The sequence below is a fragment of the Cynocephalus volans genome, chromosome 1 (assembly GCF_027409185.1).
Source record: "Cynocephalus volans isolate mCynVol1 chromosome 1, mCynVol1.pri, whole genome shotgun sequence".
Classification (NCBI taxonomy): Eukaryota; Metazoa; Chordata; class Mammalia; order Dermoptera; family Cynocephalidae; genus Cynocephalus; species Cynocephalus volans.
Genome location: NC_084460.1, coordinates 75,850,608 through 75,864,421, shown reverse-complemented (window position 1 = coordinate 75,864,421; position 13,814 = coordinate 75,850,608). Strand labels below are relative to the sequence as shown.

Genomic DNA, 13,814 nt, shown 5'->3' with positions numbered 1-13,814 from the left:
GATCCAGTCGGTGGGAGGGTAAGTTGGCTTTTTCTGGGTCACTGGCGCACCCTCTCTACTCCCAGACACCTGCTTGGGTCCATCCCGGGTCCAGGCTCCCAGGAGGGCGTCAGGAACATTCCAATCCTCCTACCACCCGCAAGCATGTCGCGGAGGGGGGCGCAATTGCTCTCCCCTTGCGGCACCCGGCTTTGACCCGGTTTCTTTCCAATCCCTAGTGGCCTGAGTTATCCTGTAGAAGAAACTAAGGATTGATGAATGGTTTGACGGTTTATTTACAACCCACCCGTTGACGAAGCCGCATCTCCAGCGATAGAAGCACTTTCTGGGCACCGTCTGCGCTCTAGCAGACAATTGAAAGACACGCAGCCAAGATGCCTCCTCAACAGACCAAATATGGTCACAAGCGCTAAGCAGCCTCCCGCGGAAAGTCTGGCCTTGTTGGTGTCTCCCCGCGCCCGGGCGCACCCAGGCCCGCCCTCGGGCGGGATCGCGGGTCCGCGCTGCTCCCGGGACGCTCGGGTCCTCGGTGCCGGGCTCGAGGGGAGGGCGTGGTGCCCGGGACCGGCCCTTTCTCGGCCCAGGCCCCTCACCCGCGTATTCCCCGCCACCTCCAGCCTTGGTTTCGGTCCACAACCCCTTGATTAAACAGGCTCGAGCCACTTTCCCTTTGATCCCGCCCCAAGTTCGTGGTAAACTCAAAGGAATGCAGATCCAGAGCTCCGCGGGAGAGATCCGCGCGGCCGGGAGGAGCGGCTGGGGGGCACCCGTCTCCTCCCACCCTGTGAAGTGCCATCACGCCCGGGGTTTTCTGGAGCGGGGGTGGGAAGAGGAGGAGGAGGAGGGGAAGGAAGAGGCGGGGCGAGCGGGGGCAGGCAGCTCGGGACTGGGAGGTCATGCATAATTCAACAGCTCCACTTTCGGGCCCGCCTCTTTCCTGGGGGTGGGAGTTTGCTCCAAACTTTGTTTATGGGATAGTCCGGGAGCTGCTGCGGCCGCGCTGTCTGCTTCTCCTGCGCCTCCTCCTCACCCAGCGCGAGCGCCTGAGGCCAGCTCGGGGGATGTGAGAGCCGAAGCCCCTCGGCTGCTAGGCACCGAGTCGGGTCGGGATCTGCCAGCCGGGCCTCGGCTTCAGCTCCGCAAGCTCGGGACGCACCCGAGCGACCCAGGCCCGACGGCAAGTTCGGGCGGGACGGCGGTGGCCGCACGCTCAGGCTCGGCTTTGCGGCGCGCCCAGGTAGTGCCTGCCGGAGCGCGCCCGCTCCCCGGCACCGCTCCAGGGCGCAGGCCCTCGGGGCTCCGGAGTCGAGACGCAGTGGGGGTGGTTCGGGCTGAGGTTTCTCGCGGGGCTGGGGGGCTGCTTGCCCTGCAAAGCGGAGACCTGTCCTTGTCACGAGCAGTTCAGCAACGTCCCGAGCGCGGTTTCTGCGCCCCCGCCCGCCCTCCGCCTCCTCCCGGGGACTTCTTTGCTTCCCAAGTTGCATAATTCTCCAGGCCAGGAGGGACCCCTCCCCCACCGGCCGGGCTGACGCCGAGTGTCTGGGATCTGAGGCCGACACCCCTCTGTCTCCTCCTCGCTTTCCTCTCCCTCTATTCTCCCCCCAACTCTCCGACTTTAAAGGAAAGGCTGATCTGACCTCCCTCTCCTTGCAGAAGATGAATCCAGCCTCGGCGCCCCCTCCGCTCCCGCCGCCCGGGCAGCAAGTGATCCACGTCACGCAGGACCTCGACACGGACCTCGAAGCCCTCTTCAACTCTGTCATGAATCCCAAGCCCAGCTCGTGGCGGAAGAAGATCTTGCCTGAGTCGTTCTTCAAGGAGCCCGATTCCGGCTCGCACTCGCGCCAGTCGAGCACCGACTCGTCGGGCGGCCCCCCGGGGCCCCGGCTGGCCGGCGGCGCCCAGCACGTCCGCTCGCACTCGTCGCCCGCGTCCCTGCAGCTGGGCACCGGCGCGGGCGCGGCGGGCAGCCCGGCGCAGCAGCACGCGCACCTCCGCCAGCAGTCCTACGACGTGACCGACGAGCTGCCGCTGCCCCCGGGCTGGGAGATGACCTTCACGGCCACCGGCCAGAGGTACTTCCTCAAGTAAGTCAGCCTGCAGCCGAGGGGCACAGAGTCGCGATGCCCAGGGCGCGCGTGTGCGTGTGGCGCGTGTCCTTCCACCGCTCTTTGCCGAAGATTTGGAGAGCTGGAAGTAGGGGCGAGTCTCTGGGTGATGGAATTGTAAAGGATCAGAAGCAGAGGGGATTCTGGCGAGGTTCAAACAGGACTCTGGAAATCCTAAGAGGTTCAGGACATGGAAACTCTTAGACGTAGGAGAAAAAAAGGGTTTTTTTTTGGGGGGGGGAGTGGAGCGGGAGGGTGATGGCGATATTCCTATGAAACACACAGGTGACTTTGCTCTGAATCTGGAGGATTGAAACAGACTCCTTGGCACAGACTCTTGGCCCCTTCCCTGACCACTCTGAGGCAGATAGCCCAGAGCCAGGTCCATTGGGATGTGACACCAAGATAGAGAAAAGTTGTGAGGCGTGGGGAGAAGGGTTTTGGAGAGTAGGTGCTTGGGTCGCTTGCTTCTTGGGAAAAGCAAGCTGGAAAAGTGAACGGTGCCTGGTAGGCCTTACTGCTCCAGCTAGGTGACGTAATGACCACACAGCACAGTGATGTAATTAGCATCTGCGGGGTGAAGTAGTTGTGGGCAGGACGAATCAATTGTGTGGAAATTGGGTCAGGAGTTGCACGGTCAAATCAGGAGTCTGTTTTGTCACCCTTCTTTCCTTCACATCGTTCCAGCTTTTTGATGTCATGAATTTTACGTTAGATTCGAATTTTCGATTTAGACTTACAGGAAAATGCATTCTCAAACACTAGAGGAGGTTGTTTCAATTGTGGTACCCTAAAATAATTACATTCCTGAGGAGAAACCCAGATGGAACTTGAAATGTAACCAGCGAGGTCATGGGGGTCAGGCAGTCAAAGGCCTGGATGGAGGTTGTGCCAGCTGGACCACTTGGTTCAAGATTGCCTACCCTTGGCTGGCATTCACTGCAAGGAGGGAAACTCCTCTTCTAAGAGTTCATTTGGAAGCCCACATTTCTTTGGTGGAGTAACCTTAGTTCAGAAGTTATGTTAAGGCATTACTTAGAGTTTAAAAAATATAATTAAGCCTTACTTTGGCACTAATATTTGATACTTTGATTACTATGAGAGGGCCCTAAGAACGAATACGTAGTGATAGATGAGATTTATTGTAGCCAACTCTTTGACTCATACTGGTGACCAAATCTCAGCCCCATCCCAAAGCTGTTGACATCTTGTGCAAGGAGGAGTTCTTTTTTTTGTTTCTGGGGTTGGTGCAGTGCTGAGATCTGAAATAAACTTGATGGTCATTTATTTCACAACCGGTCTTGTCTGGGTTATTTAGTGATAGATGGACGCTTGTTTGACTTCTAAATGGCTAATGGAAGTCAAGTATGAGATATAATAATGACATTTTTCTAAATGTGATATTGTTCCGAAGGATAACATTGGTTTTTGTAGTACATACAGGTCCAAAATACGTAGCATCACGTATTAGGTTTACTTAGGTTAATACAGCTTTGAATATTTTATTGTGATTTTTATTGGAATGGACTTAGAAATAAATACAAATAGAGACCCAATAATTTTCAATAGTTTGGGGAGGGGAGGTTCATTTTTTGTCCCATTTGATTCCTAAACTGTGTTTATGAATACACACATACACACTGACACACACACACACGGTGTATGATGAGTATTACTGTGATTATTAAAAATATTAAATAAGTCCAGGGTTCCATTCCTGTACTGGCCAGCTGCCAAAAAAAAAAAAAAAAAAAAGTAAGAGCAAAACAAAAAGTTCTTTTATATATGTGTTTTGAGTGAGTGGAGTAGCTCAGAACCGTTTATGAATTACGGCAGAAATGGAAGTTAGCCTTGGGTTTAGAAAGTCGCTGTAATCCATTTCTGCCCATCCCCTAGCCCCAACCACAACCACTCCCCAATGCAAAGCAGAGTGCATCCTCATTTCGTTTTGGATAGTCAATAATGACAGCTGAAAAAATGTGTTAGTAGGTTGGTTCTGTCTGATGCTATCCCTGGAAATTATCTGGTCAAGTGACTTAACAGAATTTGAGAAATTAAGTCATCGTGACTATTGTCCTTCAGAATAAACAATCTGCCAAGAGTTCTTTGAGTTTCTTTTAGAGCTTTGTTTAAAGTTGGAATAAAGTAAATGTTATATGTCATACTTTGTTATACTGCCTCAAAAGGGAATGTATTTTGGTGGATTAAGTAGAAGCTTGAAAAATGATGGCAACTGACCCTGAGTTAACTTTCATGAAGTCTACCCATTCCTTTTCTCTGTCATCTGTGAAATGGGGCTAGGAGAAAACTTCCATTCTTGACTCTGTTGGGAGTTGAGGGCTTTATAAATCAGAAATCAAAGGATTTTAGAATTGACAAGGGTCAGTTTTTGTTTTTTGTTTTCTTTAACTACAAAAGTGAGGTGAGGGAAGGGTGATGATATGATTTTGGAAAAATGGTGTGGTTATTTAATGGGGGACCCTGGACTCTGTTGCCATCCACTTAGGGAGCAGTTTTCCTTTTCCTCCACCCCCACCCTTTACCCATGTCACTTCCCTAGCCAAATAACGAGCTTTACGAGAAATAGCCTGGACATCTGAGAAGCTTTAAAAAGCCTTTTGTCATTTTGTCAGGTAAGATTGGTCCTAGGTATGTGATGTAATCACTTTCTAGTACCTCCTAAAAGGGTGCTCTCCTGAGCATTTGCACCTTTCCTGTGGTGCTCAGGCATTCTTTTAGGTAACACATAACCTGGATCAAGTTGATCAAATGTTAAGCCTGTGGCCTCTGAAAGCTGCTGCCTTACCCTTGCTGCCCTCTAAATCTCATGAGTCAGTCTGGGGTGCGTAGGTGTTGGGCTCTTAGCAACCTGGCACACTGACTTGAACATTGATCACATTAAATTTTTAAAAAGTTTCTGCTTGTAAAAGGAATACATGGTTTTTGTACATAAACCAGAAAATGGAGAATTATAAAGAAGGATATGATCTAGCCTCAGTAGAATTTTCCAGCTTTTACTTTTTTCTGCATTCTTCTAGAAAACTTTTATTTAAATAACATAATTCTCTAAAAGATTTTATCCTATTCTTAAATATGATTCTAATTATAACATTTGGCTGCCATTCCTAATTTTTAGTAATAATTTTAGTGTTTTGCCTTTTCTGAAATGTATGGTAGAAAATTATTTTTGTCAGTGATCTGTGCACTTGGTACCAAATCCAATACTACAGAGGACTTCTGTTGAAAAACAATGGTTTCCTTCACCTCCTCAAGGCTGACAGAGGGAAACTTTTAATTTTTAACTGTTTCTGTATTTAATTCTTAGATTGTTACCTTTTTAACCCTAAGTAATGTACTTTTACCACGATTTTTTATCAACTTTTAACTCCTGATATGAAACTGAGAATGTAGCTCCTTAAATTTTTTTCTTCTTCCTCTCCCAGATTTGATATTTATATTATTTTAAGTTTGTTAGTCACCTTTGTTATTTTTTTGTCACCTTTTGGTGCTTTTTCTGGACTCCAATTTTGTAAGACCATGTTTGGATAGCTACAATTTACTTTTTGACAGTGACACCTTAACATTGCCAAAGCCCTGAACCCATAACCTGTATTTGTGCTTTGCCCAAAAGTTGACCTTCTTACTCAAATTATTCTTAAAGCTGAAAATCCATAGGCAACATTTACATGATTAGTGTTCTATAAAATGATTCATTGCCTTGTGTGTTAGTATCCTAACCTTTTTTTTTTGACAGCTGGTGGGTATGGGGGCTCCAAACCCCTGACCTTGGTGTTATAACACCACTCTCTAACCACTGAGTAACAGGCTAATCCCTGCCTTGAGTGTTAGGATTGGATTTTAGACTAGCCCCTTGGGTCTGGTGTCAGGATTCCTGGACCAGTCAAAAGAGATGTGTCCAGCACCAAAGTCAAATCAATTTTTCTTTTTACTCTTCATCAATTGTTTAAATTTGTGTCACATTTTAATTTCTAAATATTTAGGCCATGGCTTTCTTAAACATTTTTTTCTAGTATTTCTAATTGCCTTTTACTGGGTTTATGCATTGTTTGCCTTTATTATGGTCTCAGAAATTTTCTAGGCTCACAATCCCATCTGTTCTATCAAGTTTCCTTTTCTTAGGCTTTATGCCCAGATTTCCTGCATCTTTCTGTACCGTTCTGGATTGATTGCTCTCTAGCAGAGCTGTCCTGGGACTTCTCTTTTCTCCTTGGCTGGAAGTGCTGTTTCCTTTTCCCATGTCTTCCTCTTTTTTGGTTTATGCCCTCATTTTGTTGCAGTACATGTTTGAGTAACTTCTAAGAAGAGGCTTGTGGGAGTTAAATTTTTCAAGTCCTTTTCTATATGAACGTATTTTCTTTAATAACTGTACTGCATTTATTTTCTTAAAAAAGAACAGAGTCTAGCTTGTTTTTTCTGTTTCCCTTTGAAAATATCATGTAGCTGTTTTCTTGAAGGACCTTTTGTCATTCAAAAAATATTGCCTGCTGCCTCAGTTTCCTTGTCTGTAAAATGAGGATAGTAAGACCTATCTCACGGTGATTTGAAAGATTAAATGAGAAGTAACATATTTAAAGTGTCTAGCACATAGTAGATGTTCAGTACAGGTTAGTTCTTGCCTCCCCTTCCCTCTCTTCCAACACACATATGCTTTCTACCCAGCAAAAGCAGATGCAGAAATGTTGGCAGTATGGTAAGGTGATTTTTGGCATTTGCTTATTTCTGTGGCTCTGAATGACAACCTGGATCTGGAGTTGAAAGTCGGTTTTTAAATTTAAAATAAGGAGTTAGAGTTAATCTTCCTGTTTTAAAAAACCTACATAGGAATGCCCCTGCTGTGCCCTTTCACTTCGGCATCTTGGGCAGAGGATAACCCAGCCCTCTGAGGAGAGTCTACTTTTTAGTTTTTGGAATCTGGCTTGTAGCTACTAGTTGGGCCGTCTTCTGTGTGTGGGATGGGTGAGGGGAGGAGATGGAGAAGAGGGGAGAGATGAGGAGAGGAGGTAACTGACATTCATTGATGAGCTGCCCTTGCCAGACAATATAGAGTCAGTGCTTCCTGGAGAGACAGCCGCACAGTCACATGTGGATGGCGACTTTTTTCATAACCCTCAACACTTTTACATATATTCTCTTAACATTCACAGTAGCCTTGTGAACAGATCAATATTATTATCTCATTTTACCATTGAGGAAACTGAGGCTCAACAAGGTTAAATAAATGCCCTGGGGTCACATAACAGGTGAGTGGCAGAGATGGGACTAGAATTGCGTGATTCCACAACCTGTGTTCCTGCACTTATGCATGCTGCCTCATGCCAATTATGGTCCCATAATTAGGCCCTGTAATTAGGTATCCTTGGTGACCAGATAACTCTGGAGTAGGGGAAGGACCATTAGAGTTTGCTTCTGAACCGAGTCTGGGTGATCCCATTTGGAACTGTCATTGCTAGTGAGATAGAGATGATGAAAAAACCAAACAAACCAGACACAGGTAGTGCACCTATGGTGCCTATATACATTTTGTTCTCATCGAGATTTCCACCATGATTAAATCCGCATTTTCAGTGAACACAGATGTGACAAGGAGGGTGGATGACTGAGAATTCCATCATACCCAATTGATGTCAGGATTGAGTACTTTGCTGAGGACTTGTTGACAGGACTAATTAGATAATGTTAGTAAAGTAGTTTGAGGAAAAAAAGAGCCAGGTTGCTTCCCATGGCCCTTAAAATTGTGGCGATTGGTTAAAAATAAATTGTGGAAGAGGTCTGAGTTAGTGCTGATAAGTTAAGACTGGTAGGAGTTGGACGTTATTGTGTCACTTCTTCCCCTTCCTTCCTTAATTAAGTATGTGACCGCAGGAGAGGGTGACAACCAATCTAGGGGACAGTTTTTTTTAAAAAAGGGTGATTTAGAAGACTGAGGACTGAAGTAATTTGCTTATGATTGGAGGGAAAATACTGAGGTGATGGCCTTTCTGCTGGTCTGTGGGGCACCATGAATGTTTTCATGCATTGAAATATCGATAGAGCAGTGTTTTCCAAAGTGTATACTTTGGAACCCTAGATGCTTTGTCTACAAAGGGTTCCTGGGCTAATAGGTCTGGAATATGTTGCATGCTCTATCCCTGTCTTAGAGATTCACAATATACATTAAAAACTCCAAAGTCCCTTATTAGAAAAACTAGTTTATTTTTGTTTGTTAATATTTCACAAACATATGATTTTTGAACATTTTATTATAACTATCATCTGTCAGCATCCACTCAGATATGTTCTACAGACCACACTTTGGGAGATCTTTTTGTGACTCTATTATTTTTATAGCTGAGATTTTCATGTTTGAAGCAAGTTATACTTCTTTTTTTAAACTGTATTTTGTGTATATGTGCTATATTTTTCATTTATATTTCTTGATTTAACAGTCAATTGCTAATGCTTACTATGTGTGAGATACTAGGAATGCAGAGGTAAGAAATGGTCCTGAATGTCAGACAAGGATATAGCCAAGAAAACCAACAATTACAGTATAGTGTGATAGTATCATAATCCTGACTATTTTTAAAACTTAGTATGTGTGTAATAGAAAGATACATACCAAAATGTTTATAGTAGTCATTTCTGGGATTGTGGATGCTTTTTATTATCTAGTTCCTACCTTTCTGGAGAAATTTCATCATTTACTTCTGCAATAAACATGTATTTCTTTTTAAATCGGTGATGGTGGGGTTAAGTTGTAAAAAAATGCTAGAGAAAGAAAGTAGGGGCTGGCTGGTTAGCTCAGTTGGTTACAGAGTGGTGCTGATAACAGTAAGGTCCAGGGTTTGTCCCTGTACTGGCCAGCCACCAAAAAAAAAAAGCAAAGAAGCAAATGAAGATTGAGTGGTAGATTTGGGTAGGTGTGGGGAATGCTTTAGTCATAGATCAGTATCTGAATGAAGTCTGGAGTTTGTGTTACTAAATGGATGTTCTTTGGGAGCTGCTTGTGTTTTTCTTGCTTTGGGTTATTTTCTTTAGAAATTAACTGGACACGGTAATTGCTAAAATCTTAACCAAGAATTCTCCATAAAAGTCACCTCAAGATAAAAAGTAATCTTGAGGCAAATCTTAGGTCATATGTAGCTGCTGCTTCTTTTTCTTTCTTTTTTTTATTAGCATACTCATTATTGCAAATCATATATATTCTTTATGCCCCTTATCCAATCTCTTTTCTTCCCCCTCCCTCTCCTCCTCCCCCCTCTAATAACCATAGATTTAGCTTCTTTATTTGAGTGCTCTGCTTCCTGGACTTCTGGCTTTTATTTAATGTTCCATCTAGGCACAGCAGACAGTGTATAAGAAAGGAAAAGACAACATCCCCTTGCTTAGCGTGGTTAGGAGGTGAAGTAAAATGAGGGAGAACTTGCAACGTGCTTGGTGCTGGGCCCGGCCCAGTAAGCACCGTTGCAAGTTCATCTTCGTTGTTATTCTCACTGTACATGGTGATGGGGGACGTGATCTCCCAGGGTCTTTCTTTCATGCCGTCCAAAAGATCTTTAGCCTTTCAGCTAATTTACAACTAAAAATCATTGAATTCCCATTCAGTGGCTTCCTGACCTCAAGCATCAGACAGTCTCTCTGGGGAGAGAAAGGGAACACAGGCAAAACCACCTGGTTCCCCACCTCTGTGGTGCTGGAGCCTGGAGTGGCTTCTTCTTGCTGTGCTGTGCTGGAAGCTCTTGTGAGGTGTGTCCTAAGTCAGTTGTTTCTAATATGGTTACAGGTATGAAACTTGTAGCCACACTGCATGTCTGTCGGTCTCTCCCATTGGCTACTCTCTCTGGCCTCATGAACTTGGCACAAGCTGTTACCTGTGCCTGGAACATTATTTCCCTACTTTTTGCCTGGTTAACTTCTCTGCTACCTTCAGGCATCAGCTTAGATGCCACCTCCTGCAGGAGATTTTCCCTGACTTACAGCCCCACCCAGTTTAGATGCTCCTGCTACTTCTCCCACAGCCCCCCGTGTCTCCCCAGCCATTGCACTACTCCCATATTACTGTTTAATGAGTTTTCTTTTTTTAACTGCATTGTAACTTCCATGTGGGCAAGAATGATGTTTGTCTTGCTTGGCCTTGTATAACCTGAGAACAGTGCCTGGCACATAGTAGGTGCTCAGTAAGGAAGGAATTTTGTAATATTTTCTTTTAGTCATTTGCACTTACAAGATCACACATGGAATTCCTCATAGAAGTCTGCCATGCTCAGGCATGGAATTCCATCATATCTGTGTGCCTTGGACTAAAAGTTTAGAATAAGAGCTCCAGACACTAAATGCAGTGGAGAGGAAGATGAATGGGGAAAGGTGAGTGTTTAGAGAAGTCTCTGTGAAGGTGGGGGGACATAAATGGAGCCTTGCAAAATGGGAAAGATGTAGGTAGGTGACCAGACAAGCCTTCCAGGAAAGAGGGGCTAGGAAGAGAGGTACAGAGCAGAAATGTGGAGGGTGTATTTTTGAGACCAAGAAGAGCCTGGCCTGATCTGGGTTAAAAGGTAAGTGTTGGTTGGTAGATGGTTATGCACCCCACTGAGGCTTTGGAACCTCAGCTAGCGTGGGCACACTGATCTTTTGCTGATAAATGCCAATGTCTTCACCCCTTAATTTTGAGATACACCAATCCTATCTTTATCTGACTGTAGTGTAAGACCCCGCCATTGTCTCCTATGTTGAAATCTTCCTAGTTGTTTAGGGAGCTAAGCATTTTATACTGATTTAAAAGAATCTGGAAATGGTAGAGCCTTTCCATCCATCCGTCTGTCCATAGATCTACCCGTCTATTATGTATTCAATTTAGCGAGTGCAGTTCCAAAACGGTGGGTGGTCTTTGCTTTCTAAGTTATGGAATACCAGGCTACCCTTGACTCAGGCCCACCCCCACTGAGTCTGCCATTTCTGCTTGTAAATGAATAGCTTTCAGGTCTGATTGTTCCCAGAATACTCTCCTGTGGTTTTGGATAGTTTCTCAGTTCCTCTGAGGATGATCATCTGGGCACAGACAAAATTGAGATTTTGTAACCACAGTCATCTCACCAAGGCCCACCTAGGCCTTATCCCCTGAAGATGCCTGGCCTCTGCAGCGGTGGCCTTCCTCTCAGGGGCGTGCTTTCTAAACTCACAAATTAAGGCTTTCAGATGACTTCTTTAAGTTAAAAAAAAAATGTTTTTGAATAGGTAATAATGTAAATGACAAAAAGTTTAAATAGTACAAAAGCATATACTATGAAAAGTCTTTCTTTCGCCCTCCCCTCCCCAAAGCATGAGTTTCTTTTGTCTTTCCAGAGAAACTGTGTGAGTACAACCATGTGTAAAAATGGTAGTGTGCTCTATACACCCTCCACACCCTAATTTTTTCACTTAATGTATCTTGGAGTTTATTCCCCTTCCCTACATAAACATTTGCTTTATTTCTTTAAGAACTACATAATATTCCATTACTTGCGTGTACTATACATTATTTTAACTGGTTCCCCGTTGAGAGACATTTAAATTGTTTCTGACTTTCTCTTTTTAATTATAAGTATTATATATGCCCAAACACTACTGGAGGGAGGAAAATGGGAAATAAATTCTTCTGATCTTCCCTGGATTCTCTATTTAGAGAGAACCATTGTTAACACCTTACAAAGAAATATTCTTTATACAAAGAATAGCTTCCTGGCTCCTATTTAACTTATTACCTAAGTAGCTTGTCTGTTATCTAATATTTCTATCATCTAATGTCCTATCTATCAATCAGTCTACCTATCCTTATACAAGGGTCATACATGGTCTGGCAAATGTACTGACCAGTTAGAATGGGTGCCCAATCAATCAGAATGGGTGGCATTCCAGTGTGAAGTGGCTAATCATCAATATATATAATCACACACATATTATGTAATCATATATGTTTCAGTGCTGTTCAAAGTGTGGTCTGGAGATCGAAGCCAGTGTGCACATGTAACTGGCCCACAAGCGACCTAGATATAGAAGTCCAGAAAAAGTTTAGAAACTTTTATAGCAAACAGGCATTGCTGTGACATCCAACCACGTGATTAGTGGAATTGTCTCGTGGAACAGGGTAGTTTGGGTGTGTCAAACTTGTGTGGTGAGTCACATGTGGCCTGAACCACGTATAAGCCATCCACAATAGGACTACATTCTAGTCTTGACAGACTGAAAATAAAAACACTGGTAGTTCATTCACTACAGATAGTTCGAGAAGCACTTCTTTGTCTCTCTCTTAATTCTATCTATCTGCTATCTATCCATCCATCCTTTCATCTATCCACCGATTTACTTATATATCATTTTATTTTTTCATCCATACTTAAAACTATCTTTTATGTATCAACCAACCAATCAATTAATCATACCTTTCCTTAACTTAAGAGAATAAATCTAAGAGTTTGAATAATGAGTCTCAAAATGGCACAAAGGTTGCATATGATGTATTTTCTAGTACATAATATATTTTATGTCTATGTGGCCCCGACACTTACTCCTTGTTTTAAAAATATGCTTTGTCACACCCCAATTCTGAACTCTGTTGATAAATGCAATTTCTGTTCTTTTTTGTGACTAGTCTACCTACAAGCATTGTCAGGTACCGACACAGGAATCAAAACATGGTGACTGGAGAAAAATACACATGTGGGATTGTTTATTAAAAAATATAGTTCTTTGTGATGGCTTTTCTGCAAATATTAAGATTCTAAATGTTTATCTTTCTCCCAATTTGCACGTGAAAAACATTTCTTGGCCTAGGTGTTCAAAGGTTGAGGCAGTGATGGTAATAACCCATCAAAGAGTAGAAAACACTAGCAAATGATGGCTGTGACTAAAATGAAAAGACATCGGGCCGACCCCTCTGCACACTCGGGAGAGTGCAGCGCTGGGAGCGCAGCAGCGCTCCCGCAGCGAGTTCGGATCCTATATAGGGATGGCCGGTGTGCTCACTGGCTGAGCGCAGTGCGGCTGGTCACAAAAAGACAGAAAAAAAAAAAAAAAAGAAAGAAAGACGTAGCTTTTACTGACTCGATTTTATTTTGGGATTTATTTTTTTAAGAAAACTGGCTTTTATTATAAATGTAGCACATACTCATCAAAAAGTTTGGACAGAGCAGAAGGATATAAAGTGAAAGTTACAAGTACTGCTCCCCACTCTGCCCGCTGTTCGCAGTTGCTTGCATATGTTTCAGGGTGTCTTATTATGCGTGTGTATATGTGACTTGATTATAAAAATGGCATCAATTGTTGTTTTGGCATTTTGGGAACCATTGTTTAAGAAGTCTCTGTTACTGGTTGACCCTCACACCACCTCAGGACTGAGAAGAGTACAGACATGTATTACATTCTGGAGACCTGGGTGTGATGCCTGTAGAGAGTCTTGGAGTGAACAGCATCATTGGGGTAGCCATGGTTCACAGTCTGGGATTTGGCTTTGTGGTTCAAAGAATTGGTCTTTGTTCCCAACTGATCAGGTTTGTGAGGGACTGTCTCATGTGGGCTGTATTGGGGAGCAACTAGGATAGAAATTTTAATTGCAGTTTCTGAATTCACAAACAGTGACTGGAATATTCTGGCACTCTGGATGAAGGTATTCGTAAGAGTGGTTTAGTTGCTGGAAAGTTGCTTTGGTGGTACTGGAAAAGAGAAGTAAAATCA

General features: G+C 43.9%; 1 protein-coding gene across 1 annotated transcript in view; it reads left to right on the top strand.

Moving 5' to 3' along the window:
• Window positions 1-981: 981 nt before the first annotated feature.
• The window catches only part of WWTR1 (WW domain containing transcription regulator 1), a 116,869-nt gene continuing 104,036 nt past the window's right edge, over window positions 982-13,814 (top strand). Inside the window, exons 1-2 of the mRNA XM_063108603.1 lie at window positions 982-1,237; window positions 1,654-2,087. Coding sequence (XP_062964673.1) covers window positions 1,657-2,087 — 431 coding nt within the window. The 5' untranslated portion in view covers window positions 982-1,237; window positions 1,654-1,656. The remainder of the gene's footprint in view (window positions 1,238-1,653; window positions 2,088-13,814) is intronic.